Source organism: Sinohyriopsis cumingii, chromosome 8, assembly GCF_028554795.1.
Source record: "Sinohyriopsis cumingii isolate HCF-2022 chromosome 8, ASM2855479v2, whole genome shotgun sequence".
Lineage (NCBI taxonomy): Eukaryota > Metazoa > Mollusca > Bivalvia > Unionida > Unionidae > Sinohyriopsis > Sinohyriopsis cumingii.
In genome coordinates this window covers 25,604,797-25,623,556 of record NC_142968.1, presented here as the reverse complement: position 1 = coordinate 25,623,556, position 18,760 = coordinate 25,604,797, and the positions used below count along the sequence as shown (strand labels likewise).

General features: G+C 33.3%; 1 protein-coding gene across 3 annotated transcripts in view; it reads left to right on the top strand.

The window, feature by feature from the left end:
- Positions 1-1,656: 1,656 nt before the first annotated feature.
- Positions 1,657-18,760, top strand: part of LOC149793166 (DNA-directed RNA polymerases I, II, and III subunit RPABC3-like) — a 35,740-nt gene continuing 18,636 nt past the window's right edge. Inside the window, exons 1-4 of one of the 3 annotated variants that reach the window (XR_016422726.1) lie at positions 1,657-1,946; positions 7,422-7,505; positions 10,313-10,487; positions 13,939-14,055. Coding sequence is in view for 2 of the 3 variants with exons in the window: in XM_089967093.1 (XP_089823219.1) it covers positions 1,874-1,946; positions 7,422-7,505; positions 10,313-10,487 (332 nt within the window). In the remaining variant the exon portion in view is untranslated. The remainder of the gene's footprint in view (positions 1,947-7,421; positions 7,506-10,312; positions 10,488-13,938; positions 14,056-18,760) is intronic. The other 2 variants (XM_089967093.1, XM_089967092.1) reach the window with 2 other exon arrangements.

Sequence of the window (18,760 nt, the reverse complement as noted above, 5' to 3'; positions counted from 1 at the left end):
CATTTTATTTTTTATTTTTTTTTTTTTAAATTATTTTATCATAGTTGTTTCATATATTTCCTTCCTGTTTTATTTATTTATTTATGTATTTATTATAACCTTATTTTTGTAAAGAAAAAGCTGGTAATTACAGTCTTGAACTTCATTTTGTATAATTTGCACAACACAAACTTTGTCATAACGTTCATAAACTACGCATTAGTCAGTAGTTTTATCCTGTTTGATGACATGTATATTATGGGTCCAATTTAGATCATGTACGGTCAGGTGTTTACGGGTACAAAGGGAAATCCCACATGATAGGGAGACAAGTTTGGTTGGATTTTTACAGCACATCAACACACAAAGGTTATACACCCACTTTTTGAGATGTATCTTCAGTTGCGCATATGCATTATTGTATGCATTATTACACATTATATGGATTATTAGTGCAAATATAAAATGTACGAAAGAAACAACGAATAGTTTACAAAATTGACAGCAAAAGTTATAAAAAAAAATGAAAGAATTTACAGATAAAAATAGTATTATAATTTTGGTGTATAAACGTCCTGCTTATACACGTTCAGGTCAGGTGCAAAAATATTTTCATTGGAGTCTGTTCAACTGCACAAGGGTCTTGAGTCGAGTCTAACTGCAAAATGCACAGACCCAGATCTTTCGTCACATAACTTCCGATCAGTAATGGTAATGATCTGAAACGGTGTTTATTTTGCGAACAAACAGAAAATACCTGTCCGACTTCTTTTCAGGCGGACTCGTCTTATAAGCGATTGTATACGGTAAATTCATTTATTCTCTCTTTAGACTGCACACATGCATTATTCTGGGCTTTTAAAAAAAAATCTTGACCAAAGCATATTGAGTACTATTTTTTATTACAGTGATTGTCTCAACAACATGTACGCAAATCATCAAGAACGATAGAAAATTAGCAGAAATAATGTTTCCTCAAATAAAACATACGTTGTACTTCGTGCGTCAGTCATATGTAATGCATCGTCCGTCCGTCAACAAGTGGTTGTTACTCCTCAGGAGGCTGCATATACGTAACTACAGACTTAACTCGTATCATCTTAAAATGTGTCAGAGTTCGATTCTCAAACAAACGTACATGCAATTTATGTCTTCAGTGTCAGAGTATTCAGTATTCTATGGAAGAATGAATTCACGCAAACTTCATTGTCCACTCCTGTCATATAATAATCAAAGCAACCCTCTTGCAAGAAATACTGTATGCTTTGATGGATGAAGATTAAGATGAAGAGTAGCAAAGAGGAGAAACTGGTGTATTGTTTTTGTTTATTTTTAATTTTTGGTGAGGTGGGGTGTGTGTGTGTGAAATGATAGTAATAGTTATTTTTGGTTTCAATCACTGTTATAATTATTATGATAATTATTTAATACTCTTACTTAACATATCCAATCATAATATTATTATTATTATAATTATTATTATTATTATTATTATTATTATTATTATTATTATTATTATTCTACTTATTATTATTATTACTTTAATTTTTTGCTTAGACGGGTACTTTAATGTTGACATTTCAAGTAGATTTATTGTTGTTTTGCGAAAATATGTCGGGTGTCCTCTAAAGTTACATCCCCTTATTTACCTCTCTTTTAAAGAAAGCAACGTTGGTGTATATAATATCAATACTTCCGGTTCAGGAAATTTCATGCCTTGACAAGTTTTTAAACAGTTTTAGTAACTTATTTCTTGATTGAACGGATATACAGATAAAAACAACGAATGGACCTTTAATTTATAATATAGTGATAAAATAATTTGATCGAATTTGAGGTATAACAAGAGGAAAAGTCTAGAAATCAAACTTAATATTGACAGTCACCCAAAAATATGGCGGGGGTCCTGTTCGAAGATATTTTTGACGTGAAAGATATCGATCCTGATGGGAAAAAGTTCGATCGAGGTAAGTTTATGTTCTGCTTTGATTTTCAAATTACAAAATGCAGTGACATACCGTACGTATTGGCAAACTGTCAAAAAGACATGCCATAACATGCCGGTAAAATGAGGTTCTGCACAATATGGGGAACCGCGAACAGACATATGATTCCCAAAAAGTGAATTTGGAGATCAGCCATAGAATATTGCTACTCTTATTTGTAAGTCACAGAAAAGTTAAAAACACATTTCAGATGCCATGAATCAAACTTTGTCATTGCGAATGACTGAAAAAAAAAATACCCGGTTTTTCTGAACATGTTTAAACTTGCCTTGCCTCCCTGTTGAACGATTGGTTGTCCTTAGAGAAGTCCCACAAAATCATCCAGGTCGTCATTTTTCACTCATTGCCAGCCTAGAGCTTATCCAGGACACGTCACCAGCATAAAGTGATCCATATGCCCCAGAGACCAGATAGGGAGTGCAGGATGCCTACATGCTGTGCCAAGCTCCACGGCTTAGAATGGAGGAGTTCCTTTGCTGCAATGCTAGGCTAGAAATATGAAGAAGGAGCACCCATAATGAAGCATTGGATGACAGGGAGTTTTGGTGTGGACATTCGTCATGTAAGGACATGCATTATTTTACTGTGCTTGATAAATTTGTTTACATAAGAAGGATAAATCTTCTCAGAAGGCAGCTTTTCTCATAATTTTCAGTACACTGATTGTAAATATCCCTATTTAATTTCATTTTTACTGACAGAAAAATCAGATCCATTGAACTCATTAGAAGGGTCAAGACAGGCTAAAACATGTAGTGCTTTTCCTACAAAGTACGTCATATATAGATTATGATGCCTATTAGATTGGTCAATTCAGATATCCATTAAAATGATGCTTCAGACATTTGTCATTTTGTGTCTGCATTCCTGTTCTCATAATTCTTTAATTTTTCTTCTTTATTTCTTTGCTTTTTATAAAAGCCCACATAATAGGGAAGTTCTTTACAAGTTTGATCATGTAGAGGTGTTGCTAGGACCCCATTACACACAAACCAAGGCAAACTTAAGGGTGATCATAATCAATTCTTTCAAGGCTTCTGTGCAATAATGGAACCATTCTGCATGCAACGGTTCACACATATACCCATTCATTATTTCCAAGAATAGGTTGCCAATAATTTTACACCTTGGTGAACTCAGGTATTTTATTCTAGGTAACTTGAATATAAAAGTTCTTTTTTATTTCAAGGATTATATATACCCTTTAAATTAATTTCATAAAAACAAGATGCTATTAAAAATTAAATTGCTGACATTGTAGTATTTTGCTTCTTTGCAGATTTATTTCTTAAGTGTTAAAAATCGTATAGCTTTTATTCTTTCTTTCGTCAACCATACTTAGTTAATGATAAGTGAATTGTATCTGACTGGTTTGACAGTTTTCCAGTTACTTCATCATCACAACCTTATTGCGGATTTAGCATTTTTGGGTTTCAGCTAACCCCACTTTTCCAAAGGAAATAATAACTTGTTTCAGTGAAAAACTCAAAAGTTGGCAAATTAACCTCCAAATTTGGTCAGTTACTACCCAAAACAAATTCTGGACCTGCCATTGTTTTTTTTCTTTTATATGACTGGGTCATAATATGTCATTGACATAATGCAATAGTAACTCTGTGTATAATACACCCCTAGTTTTGGTCATTGACTTAATGCAGTGATAACTATGTATATCATACACGTTACAGAGTAAATGGATACAATTACTCAGATTACTAAAACTGTTTGTTTCTCAAATACATGTATATTGTACCATTTTGTAACAGTATATATATATTTCCTTAAAGTATAATCTGAATAGTCACCAGCACTAAGAAAAGAAATGCCATTTGACTTATTAGTATTTAATTTGTTTTCATCATGTTTCAGATTTGCAACAATGTTTTTCATACATGAGGCATATTCATTTGTGTATTAAATTAATCAGTAAAAGCTTATGGGTGTTTTCTAAATTTGTATCACAATTTCAGAGCAGTTCAAGGAGGCCTTCCTTGTTATAGATGACTCACTCTAATATAAGCCATTATCAAATCTATAATCCAAGCCAAATATGGGACCCATTTTCTTCAGTGAAGCTATACAGGTTGCATGTACATGTTATAACTTGACTGGTCAATAACTTAGATCGTAATCAGGACAAGTCTGTTTAAACAGTATACATTAGATGCAAGGATTTGTTTACTTGGGGAAAGAAAATAATCTTGTGAAGTTTTCAGAAGTTGGTTTGACTATTAATGGGATGAATTGATCATTTTCCAGTAAAGTACAATAAGTATTATAATTCATGATTAAAAATTGTATGAAGACTAAAACACACGAAAAATTTGACATTTAAGTTAAGCAAAAAACATTGAATTATAAGCTTTGAGTCCAAAGTTGTCCAGAGTTGTCACTGTACTGTTCTTCCCACAAATATCGTCCATGCTATATGATAGTACAATATGAGCTACCATATCTTCTTGCTTATGAGTCCAACTGCAAACTGCACAGACCCAGATCTCCCATTGCATAATGCAGTGGCAGATCTGGGTCTTTGCAGTTTGATAGGAGTATTCATTGGAGAAAATATCATGGACCCTGATCTACAGGTGCATTATGCTATGACAGATCAGGATCTGTGTTGTTTGCGGTTTGACTTGACTTTTGGCTAGTAGAACTCAAGTTCCTGGTGTTCCATCCATATTTGCAATGATATTACTTGATGACTGTGAACACTTACTAAAACAGAGCAATGTAATGGGAGGTATCTGACCTGATCTTGGTCACTAAGCCATGGATGGGTACATTCAGATCATGACATATATATGTATTGTTGGGTTCACAAAATACCATGAAGAAATCTAGAAATGCAAAAAATTCCAAACCAGTACATTTTATAAAGCTCTGTCGATTAATTTAATTAGATATTTGATAGTAGTAGAGTGATCCTTCATATATGATATCTCAGTATAACAAAGATCCTTTTACTGAAAGTATGGTCATTGGTCCCTTGTGTAATAGTACTACGATGTTTAATCCCATTAGATGATTTTGGATTATGATCCATCAGTCATGGTTGGAAGAGAGGTGGGGTTGGTCGAGGCTTTCAGTAAAAAGCATTTTGAATTGCCATGGTATGCCAGTATACATTTATTTTGAAAAATAAACATCCACTTGTTTCATTAGAATGGATATTAAGAAAAGATAATAGAACTTTATTAAATTATTTCTCCTAAGATAAGACAGGAGAGACATCATGATAAATTTGGCAAAACGTTGTGGGTGGACACATTATCAGACAGATATCCATAGAAAATATTTTGCATTTTTTAAAAATGGAATTATCATTAGATAATTATCAAATGTATATGCTTAATAAGTCATGCCCAACTGTAAACTAAATAGAACTGATCTGACAATGCACTGGCAGATCTGGGTCTGTGCACTTTGTTAGGAACAATCAGTAGAACAAACATCATCGACCTGGATCTGCTGGTGCATTATGCAATGGTAGATAGGGTCTGTGTTGTTTGCAGTTGTAGGTGACGTATAAAAAGTACCTATATGGTAATCTTTAATTAGTAAGCAAAAGGGGCAGTATTTTACAGCATTTTTCTGTCATCACTTTTATTACAGCATCAGTTCTTTGTAGTTTTGTAGTCAGTCCCCAAAGTTTGTTTATTCTTGTAAATGTTTCTCAAGAAACAATTTGCTAGCTACCAGAGCTTTCTGTGGAAAGAGTCAGAATTTACAGGACCTTATGTTAAATGATTCCAGTACTTAAGATTTTAAATCGGTTTTCTGTGTACTGGGCTGATGACTTTTATGGAAATGTATTTTATAACTTCCATTTTGAAAACCTTTGAGATTACATGACAGGGCATGTCTTTCTGTATCTGTGTCTTTGGTAGTTTAGGTGGACTTGACTGGCCTTGCATATATTGAATGCAAGTTGGTACTGGGTTATACAAACCAATTTGTTCATTGTACACAGGACAATAGGACAATCCTTAAACACATTGAGCTAGCCTTGTTGGAATGTATAACATGACTGAGCAGGTCCAGATTGCCAAATTTATTGACACACTATCAGGTCACGGCATAGTGCTGCTGTAGTACATTATGCTTACTCTGGTATACCAAGTCAAGCATTTAAAAAAAGAAATATATTTATATAAGTACTTGATGAACATCAAAAGATATTTAATATTTTGATCTTTATTAATGTGCAAACAGATAAGCCTTTTGGAAAGCTTGGCATATGAAATTATTAAATTAATTAATTATTATTAGGTACATATGTGAATTAGGAGTAGTAGGATACCGATTCTTGTATCCCAAACAAGAAATATTGCAATAATTAAAGGTCAGCTTTCTTCTCTTCCTTTATAGGCCTGCAAGAAATACCAGTTCATTTTAAAATCAATATAATATTTTCCAGTATTTTTATTTTTTTGAGCTCTGCTGGTCATTGACCAGAAGCGATTATAGGATGGCCTGTCCATATATCTTAACACATGTTTGTTATCACTGCTCTGCATAAATGAAAATGGTGCTGCTTGGACATTTGATAATGCCATAACTGTGGCCAATATGAAAATCTTGTTATATTTGCTTCTTTTGAATAGAAATTCATATCAACACAGAGTTTCACTAAAGCCTTATATTGATATCTAGTTGGTTATAAATCAAAATAGATCTGATCTGACTTAAAATTTGGCCACCATTGCAGCCATCTTGAAATTACAATATGGCCACCATTGCAGCCATCTTGAAATTACAATATGGCCACCATTGCAACCATCTTGAAATTCTTGTCATCACCACTTGTACTCAGTGAATGGTAAAATCATCATCAGGATTTTAGTAATACATCTTATTATATATAGTTTGTCCTAATTGAAAATGGTGCTGATATGATATCCACTGTGACTGCCTTAAATGTCATCTTCAAAATATCTGCTCAAGATGTCTTTCTTTGATGTTATACCAACCCTTTCCATATCTACTTTTTTTGAGAAAAGTATCAAGCTGTTCAGCTGAGTGTATTTTTGGAAAAATAGTGTATAGTCTTTTGATAAATAATGTAAAACTGAAAAGTTTTACAACATAAAAATTTAATTAATCTTAACACGACTTATTTCATGGGGACAACATGTTCTTTATTAGTATGTCATAAAGTACGTTATGGTTTCAATACTATGACAAAAATCTCAATGAAAATCAGAGTTTTGTTAAGATTTAAGTATTAAGAGTCCCATTGAGAGTCCTAGAACTATCTTTAAAATACTGTCCTCCAAAATGAGTCCCACACAGAATTGTATGCAGTTAAGGGTCTTTATTTGCATGAAAGAGAATTTTGCAAATAATCTGACATGCTGTATAACATTGAAACTGTTTTCTTTAAAAAAAATTCTATGGCTGTTTTAACAATTAACAAGCAAAATTAATTTTCAGTGTCTCGTTTGTTCTGTGAGAGCGAGTCCTTCAAGATGGATCTCATCCTAGATGTCAACACCCTCATCTATCCGTTAGATCTAGGTAAGCGGCGGAATTTCTTTGCATATGCTACAATTAAAAATTGTGAAACCAACAATTGTTTCTGATATCCTTCATTCTTCCGACTTTTTTGGAATTTCACTTTGATTCAAGCATTTTTGTTATAGATTTAGTTTTTGTCTTTTTTCAAGTAGATGCTTTTTTCTTACTTTTTCTTAGTTGTGTCAGTTTATGTTGTGTGGGCATTTTTTTAAAAATAGTTGGTAATGGTGGTCGTCTGCTGCTAGGCCAACATGTAATTCTCGAGGGCATCCAAGTGCAAGGGAGGCAACTCTAATTTTGCTCACCTGTATCCTCCAACATGTACTTTACATCTGTAAGGCCATAACTAGGTAGCCTATGAAACATCATTACATTAGCACAGTTTCTGAAATAGCTGCATCATATTTGTATGATATGTAACAAAAAAAATTAAGCATAAACCTAGATTAAATATTTCTTTTCAAGTTTTGTGATGGGGGAAAAGTATTAAAAGTTTAATTTCCATGATTATTCTTCCCAGGCCTTTATTTAAACTGCTATATTTTAGCACTGAAAGGGAACCATTTTGATTGCTTTATTTTCTGATTGTTTCACAATCGACAATGATTGCAATAAATATCATTTTTACAGTTTTAAATTTCTACCTGAGCGATGATGCATCTATTAAAAGTCTAGCAAATTTTTTTGTATTCTGAGAATCACTCAGGCAGTGGAGAGAGTGACAGTTTGAAAATAAAGTTTCAAAGGGAATTATGTAGATATATGGGATGAAAAGTTGTACTTGGTTTGACATTTTTGTTGATGTTGGACTACTGCACTTAAAACCTCATTAACAACTATGCAATTTCCAGAGTGAACACGTTTGAATAAATACATCTTTTTGCACTCTGCATGACTTTTTCTTTCCTTTTGCCATGAAATAATTAGAAGTAAAAAGCTATTGATTTGTCAGTCTACCTGTCTTTATGTACATTGTTATTTATAGCACAAAAAGGGACACATTCTTCACTCATCGGATCACTCCACCCTACACCTGAGCATGAACTATGACACCTGAATATATATTTTACCTTTATAGAGGAGAAAATGAGACCTTACTCATCACAAATTACCTGGTGTTACGCTAGCAATATTTATATCCTTTCTGGAGGGAAAGTGCTCTGACTCAGCTGTAGATATTCTCTACTTTTAGCATAGGGGTAAATATACTGTAGTTAACACGGTTGAAATTGTGGCTGTTTTGAAAGCAAGCTGTGAAAAATATATATATTTTTCTTTTTAAAAAAGGAAGTTTCTTAAATCTTCTTAGGTTTAATAGATGGACTCTTAACTATTTAGAAGCAAAAAATGAAACAAAGTTTTTTTTATAAGTTTGTAGGCACTGTTTTAGCATGCTTTCAGTGACTTGTAGGTACATCTATATTTATCTCTTGTGAGGTGGAAACTCCCTGTGAACTCCTGGTTTTAATCATATAATTCTATTTGAAGATGTTATGTTTTTTTTTTTTGCATAAATTATATAAATAGTTTTGTAAAGATTCCTTCTTAGATTTAAGAAATAGGTAAGTACTCAGCATTGCCAGTTCTAGAACAATATTTACTTCTTTGGAGCTGTATTGTTTGTTTTTCTGTCATCCATTAAAATTTCTTATTGAAACATTATGTAACAGATACACAATTGGCTTTTAACTTGCACTGATTTTATTTTGGTGTAATATTGTATAAATGTGAATTTATTTTTCCATGTCATCCATTTTATTTGTTATTATTTGTTATGTTTTTTTCTCCAATCTGTATATTTATTTTTTCTAAATTACTGGGTGGAAATTTGCAAGATTTTGTGCATAGATTGCCATGTAATAAACATCTGTGATAAGGTTAAGAAAATTCACCAATCTTTGTATATGGATTGCCATGTGAAAGTCGTTAGGGAGAAGGATATAGAAATTCACCAAGTTTTGTATATGGATTGCCATGTGATAATCATCAGTGAGGGGGTTAAGATCTCACCAAGCTTTGTATATAGATTGCCATTTGATAATCATCAGGGAGAGGGTTATGAAAATTCACGAAGCTTTTGTATATAAATTGCCATTTGGTAATCATCTGTGAGAGGATTAAGAAAATTCACCAATCTTTTATATTTGGATTGCCACTTGATAATCAATAGTGTAAAGGTTAAGAAAATTCACCAAACTTTATATGTAGATTGCCCATGTAATAAACGTCTGTGAGAGGGGTATGAAAATTCAACAAGCTTTGTATATAGATTGCCATGTGATAAACCTTCATGAGAGGAATATGATTTTGAAACCCCATCCACTGGGATCTGTGGGAGAGGGTCATGGATATAATATGATTAAAAAAACTTGCAATTACAGTGATATTTTCAAATATTTGGCCAAACTTAAATATGTAATCATAGGTGGAGAGGGTTATTAGCTGTTTTGGGCAGGGGCATGCATAATATATGTAACATGTTTGGATTATGATGCCTGGTTATGGGGTCATGGGGCAAGGGGATATGTAATAAAATATAATAATATGTAATAATAATAATAAATGTAATAATATGTAATAAAAAACTTGAGGATTAGTCATGCCAAGCCAGAGAAGTAGCTCTATTTTATTATGTGAGTGCAAATGCTTCTTTAAAGAGTACAGTTATTTCTTTGAATATCATACCATTTTCCCTTATTGATTTTAGAAAATTGCAAGGTATTTTTCCAGCCTGAACTTGCCCATATTGAGCTAGAGCATTGCTTATTTCCTTCGCAAATAACACCTTAAATTATAACCTTTATCAGGTGACAAGTTTCGGATGGTGATTGCCACAACATTGAATGAGGATGGAACTCCAGATGATGGTGACTACAACCCAACAAATACAGGGCCATCGCGAGCAGACAGTTTTGAGTATGTGATGTATGGCAAGGTGTACCGATTGGAGGGAGATGACTCTGGCTCAGACTCATCACGACTGTAAGTTGCTACAGTTTGCTTGCTTTATATGCAGTGTTTTGACATTCCTTTAAACGTACTGTATATATTCATACAAATATATTTGGACAACTGCCAATTTGTAGTTTCAAAGTTACCCCACTTAACTGAAATCCTCTTGAAACAGAAACATAGTATGGGTCACAATTTTACCTTTTTTATTTGAATAAAAATATTTTAAATAAACAAACAACCAAATATTTTAAATAAACAAACAACCAATCTACTCTAAAAACTGATGCAAATTTTCAGTCTGAGATTTCATTTTTACAATACACCAAGAGGTCATTCAAGGGTCTGGACGAAGCCTGGGGTTATGCATAAGTACAACATAGCTCAAATCATGGCCATGGACAACAATAGGTCAGTCAGTAGTGTTTAGGCAACAGATGAAGGAAAGTAATATAGTGCCAGTGGTTGTTTAGATCAAAAGGAACTAATCTGCTGATCATCTGATTATGTCCAATACCTTACTATACTTTTAATAATTCTTAGATGGTTTTTGAACTTGTTCTAATGTTTATACCAGCTATTAACATTTAATCAGATCATGTCCTTTATATGTGTATATTGCAACAAGATGAGTTTAAATACTTATTGTATAGATATCAATAGATGAATGATCATTATATTAATAAAATAGAAAGTAGGCAGTAATCAATACACATATTGTTATAACTGACTGCATCTCATTTGAGACGGAAATTTAATACTAGTTAACTGAAAACCTCTCAAAACCCTAGCTTTTACTTAGTTCCATGGGGTTTTGGTCTTGAGAAGTTCCAATGTGTGTGTCTGTGTTTGTGTGTGTGCAAATGCATGTGTATATATATATATATATATATATATATATATATATATATATATATATATATATATATATATATATATATAGAGAGAGAGAGAGAGAGACAGAGAGAGAGAGACAGAGAGAGAGAGAGATCTAATTTTAAAATTTAATAGAAAAACATTTGAAGGAGATATAGCAGGTTGTGACAGAAAAGAAAATACTGATTAATGTAGTCATTTTGATGTCCAGCTATGTTTCTGTTTTAGTATTAGTATTATCCTTTCATGACTGACTGGTTCCCATTTAGATTAATTTTTATAAAACATCATTTTTTCCCCCAGAAAAGAATACTATAGTTTCGTGTAACAACAATGTTTTATTCCACTCTTCTGCTTTTAAAAATTAAATATCAATAATTGATGCCCTACATCAAAAATTGCATAAAAAACTTAATTAACAGGCATTGGTACAGTCAGATGTTGGTCATGTATTTGATCAGGTCCCAAGTACAGTTTGGACCATTATAGTGAAAGGTAACTGTAGCTAGTATTTTTTTCTTTTTTCTTTCTTAAAAACATTTTGTTGTAATGTTATCATGTGATGATATACCAGGACACAAATCATGTTCTATGAGGGACGAATGTAAAGGCTGTATTTCAGGCCCTGGGGGAATCATTCAATTGAAGGGCTTTAGATAAGTAGTTTCACCTGGTTTCTCTTGTGTTTTGTGGTTGATGAGTGTTTAAACAACTGGGAAAACATAATTACCGAATACGCTTAGTTGGCGACACATCTGTTGATTGTCCAACAAAGAAACAATATAGTCACCTTTGATATTGGCCCAATATATTTGTATGAATATATAGTCTGACAAAGAAATGGTATGTAAACTAGACATAGTTGATATTATGATATTTTACATACATAATCTTTCTGTGTGTGCATATATACCTACTTGCTCCCTCCACATTAACTAACTTTTAGGATAGAGTCCTTGAGCCCTTTAACCTCTGTACGTTCAAATTTCAAGTATCCAGACAGTTTCCCTCGGGCACATTTTATTGTACTTGAAATCGTCAGTTTTTCAGATGTTCGATAATCCAATCAAAATCACTACCTGCTGTTGGTTGCCAGTATTCAGCTTTGTACCTTACAGTGAAACCTGCTTATATAAAAACACTTTAGGGATGAAAGGATTTTGTCCTTTGTAGACAAGTGTCTTGTATATAGAGATGAAATGTGTAAGGAAACATAAGAAAAGGGATTGATAAAAATTATCCTTTACAAACAGGTGTCCTTTTTTATACAGGAGAAATGTTTAAATAAACTTAAGAAAGAGGATTTATAAGCATTATCCTTGAAGAGCAGGTGTTCTCTTTATACAGGTGAAATGTATACGTAAACTTAAGAAAAGGGATTGATAAGAATTATCGTTAAAGAGCAAGTGTCCTTTTTATATAGGTGAAATTTGTAAGTAAACTGTAAAAAGAAGGATTGACATTCATTAACCTTGAAGACCAGGTATCCTGTTTACACGTGTGAAATTTATCAGTAAACTTATAAAAAGGATTTATAAGAAGTATCCTTGAAGAGAAAGTGTCCTTTTTATACAGGTGAAATTTGTAAGTCAGCTTTAAAACAAGGATTGATGAGCATTATCCGTTAACAACAGGTGTCATTTTTATTCAGGTGTTTGCTAATTCATGTTTCACTGTACAGAATGTCATAGGATATAGTTGGTGGCTCATATAATTTTGATACAGTGTTTCTTGGGGGTGGGGGCAGCTGGGCTTGATATAGAAATCAGTACATGGAACAGAAGTCTGCTGATACTATCTTTTTGCTGCAATGTATAAGATTCAGATTTATCTATGATGCAGATAAATAACAAAATCTTTGCTTGATTTTTGCCTCTCTATGCAAAAAAACATCAGAAGGAACTAATAAAAATGAAGGTGATATTTAGTTCATGAATTCAGTCTTTTTTTAATTCCCAAGTTAGATTGTTTTCCAGCTACTTTTTCTGAATTTTAAGAGCCATGCATTGGAAATGGGAAAAAAACCTGTTTTACAAAATTAAATGCATGTTACTTATTACATAGACATACAATTTGTACCTGAAATTGACTCTGTACAAAATAGCCTGTTTGTAATTTCTTATGAATAACATTGCATTTTATTAAACTGGGGCCTTGCACACAGTATATTACTATAGTTACTAATCAAATTAGCTTGTGTACTGTTAAAAGAATGTATCTGTGGCAAGATAAGGGTACAGTATATGTTATTAATTTGTGATAAAGAATACTTACAACTGGTTACTTGGATATTGGGATCTTTAAGTCGTGTACAAGGCAGATGGGCATTATTTTCAGTGAGCGTATAAATTTTGACAATAGATAAATTAGGAAAATGTTATTACTTTAAATTGCATTGATGCATTTACTATAGTTAAACTTGTGTAATGTAACCTAGACTGAACGTAGCTATGGATGTAAATTTAAGTCTATTATCCAGCTGTCTAATTGGCTTTTATGTAAGTTTTGAAAAATTAACCAGTCAAATGTCTTAAGTCTAGATATTACTTTAAGACTTAGGTTGGTGAAACTGAGGCCAGGTAATAATAATACTTGTAAAATTTAGGCAACAAAATTGGCAAAATAGGAAGTTAATTGGAGTACATCAGGTGGATTTGTCATTGAAGTGATGGATTCAGGAAAACATTACAAACCAAGTAGCAGGACCATCTTGTGAATATCAGTAAGTAATTTTTGTTATTTTTGGTTTACTAATGAGTACAGTGTGAGTTTGTATCACTTAAGTGAACTTTAAATTTTTTGTCTCTGCTAATTTTTGGAAGTTTTTCATGTAGAATAGTTTTTAGTACCTGTGAAATAAAAAATGTTTCTTGCAAGGACATCATGATTTTTAATTAATACTGCCAGTATGGTTGGACTTGACTTATAGGTGAGTATACATACCATTAGTGCCAACATGGTTTTCATTTTTTTGGCTATTTCTTTTGGTGTTTCCTGGAGCTAGTTCTAGTACTGTCATTAAAAACTCTAATATAGCGGGCTTTATTTCAGTTTATGATATCCGTACTTAGGATATTTTAAATAGATTTGTGCCATTCACAGTTGTGGTGCTTAACTTTTTATGTATCCATGGGGCAATACTATTACATCGTACTTGAGTGTGGTAGTTTTATGTATCCATCGGGTGATACTATGATATCCTACTTGAGTGTGGTAGTTTGATGTATCCACAAGGAGATACTATTATATCCTACTTGAGTGTGGTACTTTTATGTATCCATTGGGTGATACTGTGATATCCTACTTGAGTGTGGTAGCTTGATGTATCCATCGGGTGATGCTATGATATCCTCCTTGAGTGTGGTAGCTTGATGTATCCATCGGGTGATACTATGATATCCTACTTGAGTGTCGTAGCTTTATGTATCCATCGGGTGATACTATGATATCCTACTTGAGTGTGGTAGCTTGATGTATCCATTGGGTGATACTATGATATCCTACTTGAGTGTGGTAGTTTGATGTATCCATCGGGTGATACTATTATATCCTACTTGAGTATGGTAGTTTTATGTACCCATTGGGTGATACTATCATATCCTATTTGAGTGTGGTAGCTTGATGTATCCATCGGGTGATACTATGATATCCTACTTGAGTGTGGTAGTTTTATGTATCCATCGGGTGATAATATGATATCCTACTTGAGTGTGGTAGCTTTATGTATCCATCGGGTGATACTATGATATCCTACTTGAGTGTGGTAGTTTGATGTATCCATGAGGAGATACTATGATATCCTACTTGAATGTGGTAGCTTTATGTATCCATCGGGTGATACTATGATATCCTACTTGAGTGTGGTAGCTTGATGTATCCATCGGGTGATACTATGATATCCTACTTGAGTGTGGTAGTTTGATGTATCCATGAGGAGATACTATGATATCAACTTGAATGTGATAGTTTTATGTGTCCATCGGGTGATACTATGATATCCTACTTGAGTGAGGTAGCTTGATGTATCCATGAGGAGATACTGTGATATCCAACTTGAATGTGATAGTTTTATGTATTCATCGGGTGATACTATGATATCCTACTTGAGTGTGGTAGCTTGATGTATCCACGAGGAGATACTATGATATCCAACTTGAATATGATAGTTTTATGTATCCATCGGGTGATACTATGATATCCTACTTGAGTGTGGTAGTGTGATGTATCCATGAGGAGATACTATGATATCCTACTTGAACATGATAGTTTTATGTATCCAAGAGGTGATACTATGATATCTTACATGAACATGGTAGTTCAATCAGTGTCAGACTCACTTGTAATCCAAGAGTCACAGGTTTGATGCTGGCCCAGGCCAGCCTAGGTGAACTTCTTGGTGTGTGCTTGATAAAGGCACTTAGCTCCCTTTTTCCTTGCATGATATAGCCAATAACGTGTTCAAAATGTCATGAAGAAAATTCATCATGCTCATAGGATAAGGACCTGTCTTAATTAGGTATCACATCTGTGCATAAGGTTGGAATATGTGTTTTGACATTTGTTTATGGAGCAGTTTCATAAATTTGTTTCTTGGTTGTTTCCCATTATGAAATATTTATGTTAAAGTGGAGCAGTCAGCATGATAGCATTTGTGGAGGATTTCTGACTTTCTTGGAATATTTTAGTCATTTTCACAGGGCAGAGTTTTATGTTTGATATCATTCAGCTTTCTGTCTTTTTCATCATAATTCGCTCTTGGAAACCAGAATACCGAACCTGCATCATTTCTACCATTAGCTTTTTTTAAAATACGGCTGTCCTAACACCTTTATGCATTTTATTTCACGTTAGAGTTTCTGAATCTGTTCATATTGAAGATGTACTCTTGCAGACTAGGGTACCATACTGTGTTCACATTGCATTTAGTGTGAACACAGCTGGTGGTATCTTTTTCTGTCTGAGTTAGAACAACAGCTGTTCTTGTTTTTCATCTTCTCTTTCACCTCAAAAGCATCATTGCTTTTTACTCCTTGCAGATATTCATCCTGTTAATTGTTGAATCACTATGACATCAAACCTTGACGAGTACGTCAATTCATGTTGCAGATATACTGCATATCCTCACTTACAAATGAAGGCAATAGCAAACAAAGATACTGATCTGCCATAGTATAATGCACAGGTAGATCAGGGTCTATGTTGTTTGTTTCACTGATTACTCCTAACAAACTGCACAGACTCAGATCTGCCAGAGCATTGCACTGACAGATCTGGGTCTATGCAGTTTGCAGTTGAAATTTTCTTATAAGCAAGTACGTATGGCTGGCAGGGATGACAAATGTATCGTTTTTTAAGTTCCCATTACATCATATTTACCTCACTGTTTTTTGACAAGATTGCAAAGTAATTCCTGCTTATGGAATGACAATCTGTCTGTGGCTTGCAAACTGGTAATGTTGCCATTGGCTGCTGTCTAAATTTTGGTCATCTATGTCATCATTACGCTTTTGTTGTTGGGTCACACTTTTCTGCTACTATTGATGTAGGATGTTGCAAAATACTTCATTTTTTCATGACTAATCATGTCTCAAGTTGGCATACCTATCAGTCAGCCTGGCTGTTTTGCTGACACAGAATTGTACTATGCACCAAGGCAATTTCAGAGCTAGTGTAAGAAACACTACTTTTTTTTATTAGTTCACATTTCAGTCAAGTTTGTCCCCAGTGGCAAATAGTGCCAATGTAGTCAGTGTACTTGTTTATTTTTAGTCAATGTATACAAATCCCATGTTGAATCTTGCTCTGCCTAGATGTTTTAGTAGTGAATATTGATACCAGTTTATGACAGATTTACAAAAATAGACCTAAAATTTGAATAAACTTAACATGTTTTAGAGGTGGAATAATTCATCAGTTATCAATAATTTTGCCATATGAATACAATAGTTGAAGAATCAGTACAAAACAATACTTACTCTATACAAGCTATTTTAATCTTAAGCAGTCATAAATGATTATTAGGTGTTTTACTTCTTAAACTTTAAATTGTGAATTCATCTGAGTGAGCCATCATGGGCACAGGCATCATTTCTGTCTGTAGAAATGAAAACTATTGACAACACCTATTCTCCTAAAGCAAAGCACAACGTAACTAAATTGCAAATTATTCCTGAGCTGTGCTGGTTAGAAGGAATTTCTGTTGTGGATATGAGCATTAATACTGATGGAAGAAGGGCAATAACTCTTTTAAAATTGGACCTGAAAAAAAGAAAATATTTGAAAGGTTCATCAAAATATAAAAGACAATTAATCTACCAAAAGGCATCCAATCATGTGCAAAGGATGCAGAACTATTATTGTTATAAGCAATATATTATGTGAAGATGTGATATTAAATGTCAAGGGTTAGAACTCTGTTCAGAATGGAGTTGATGAGACACGATGTATTTGAAACAGGATAACTCCAAATTGCATAAGAATGTGTTGAATGATTTCTGGTGTATGCTGTTATAAAGATATGCTGTATTAGGAAGTAATACTCTTTTGGAAAGTAATATTGTTGGAGAAAGGGTGGTGGCTCTGTTAACTTGGACCTGAAAAGACAATATCTTAAACTGGCATATCTGCATGTAATATTCATATCACATACCGAATGACTTGCAGTAAAGTATAAAAGTTTATGCAATACACATATCACATATCAAATGACTTACAGTTAAGCATAAGAGTTACATGTAAAACATATCAAGTACCAAATGACATGCAGTTAAATCTAAAAAAACAGAGCAATACTGGTTTAAAAAATGTGAACAGAATGGGTCCAGTGCCACAGAAGACTATTTGCCAGTCCCAAATATAACATTATCTAGCTTTATTTATTAAAAAGAAATGCATTCTTTATCTTATGGAAGTGTTGACAATATGTGAATTTATGTTCAACATGAAAAAGCTCCCATAATTTGCAAGAAGACATTTTAGGCTGGGACTGGGTTAAGTCAATATTAGTTCTTCCCAATGTGGATCTATAGTTATGACACTGGTCATACCTTTCAGTGCATTTAGGAAGAAAAATTGACTATTGGCTAAACTGTCTGGATGTTTGCCAAATTTTGTTTCAAGTCAGCGCAAGTTCAACAGTATCGCTGAGTAAGCATTGGTTTTTACTTGTTCAGTAATAATGCATTTTTTCATTTGGATCTGGAGTTGTACATACTGTAACAAAGCAGCAATTTGAGACAGGTTTTTGTGTGTGGGGGATATTAAAGGTAATTGTCAAAAAGGTGAATGTTCTTTATTTGGTAATTGACCCACAGAAACCTTTCTTTGGTTAAATTGCTAAGAGTAACTAGAAAATGTGTAACAGTGGGGTAATTTTGTTCGGGATGGGTGTAACTTTTGATTACAGAAGAAATTTGTTGAATATCACT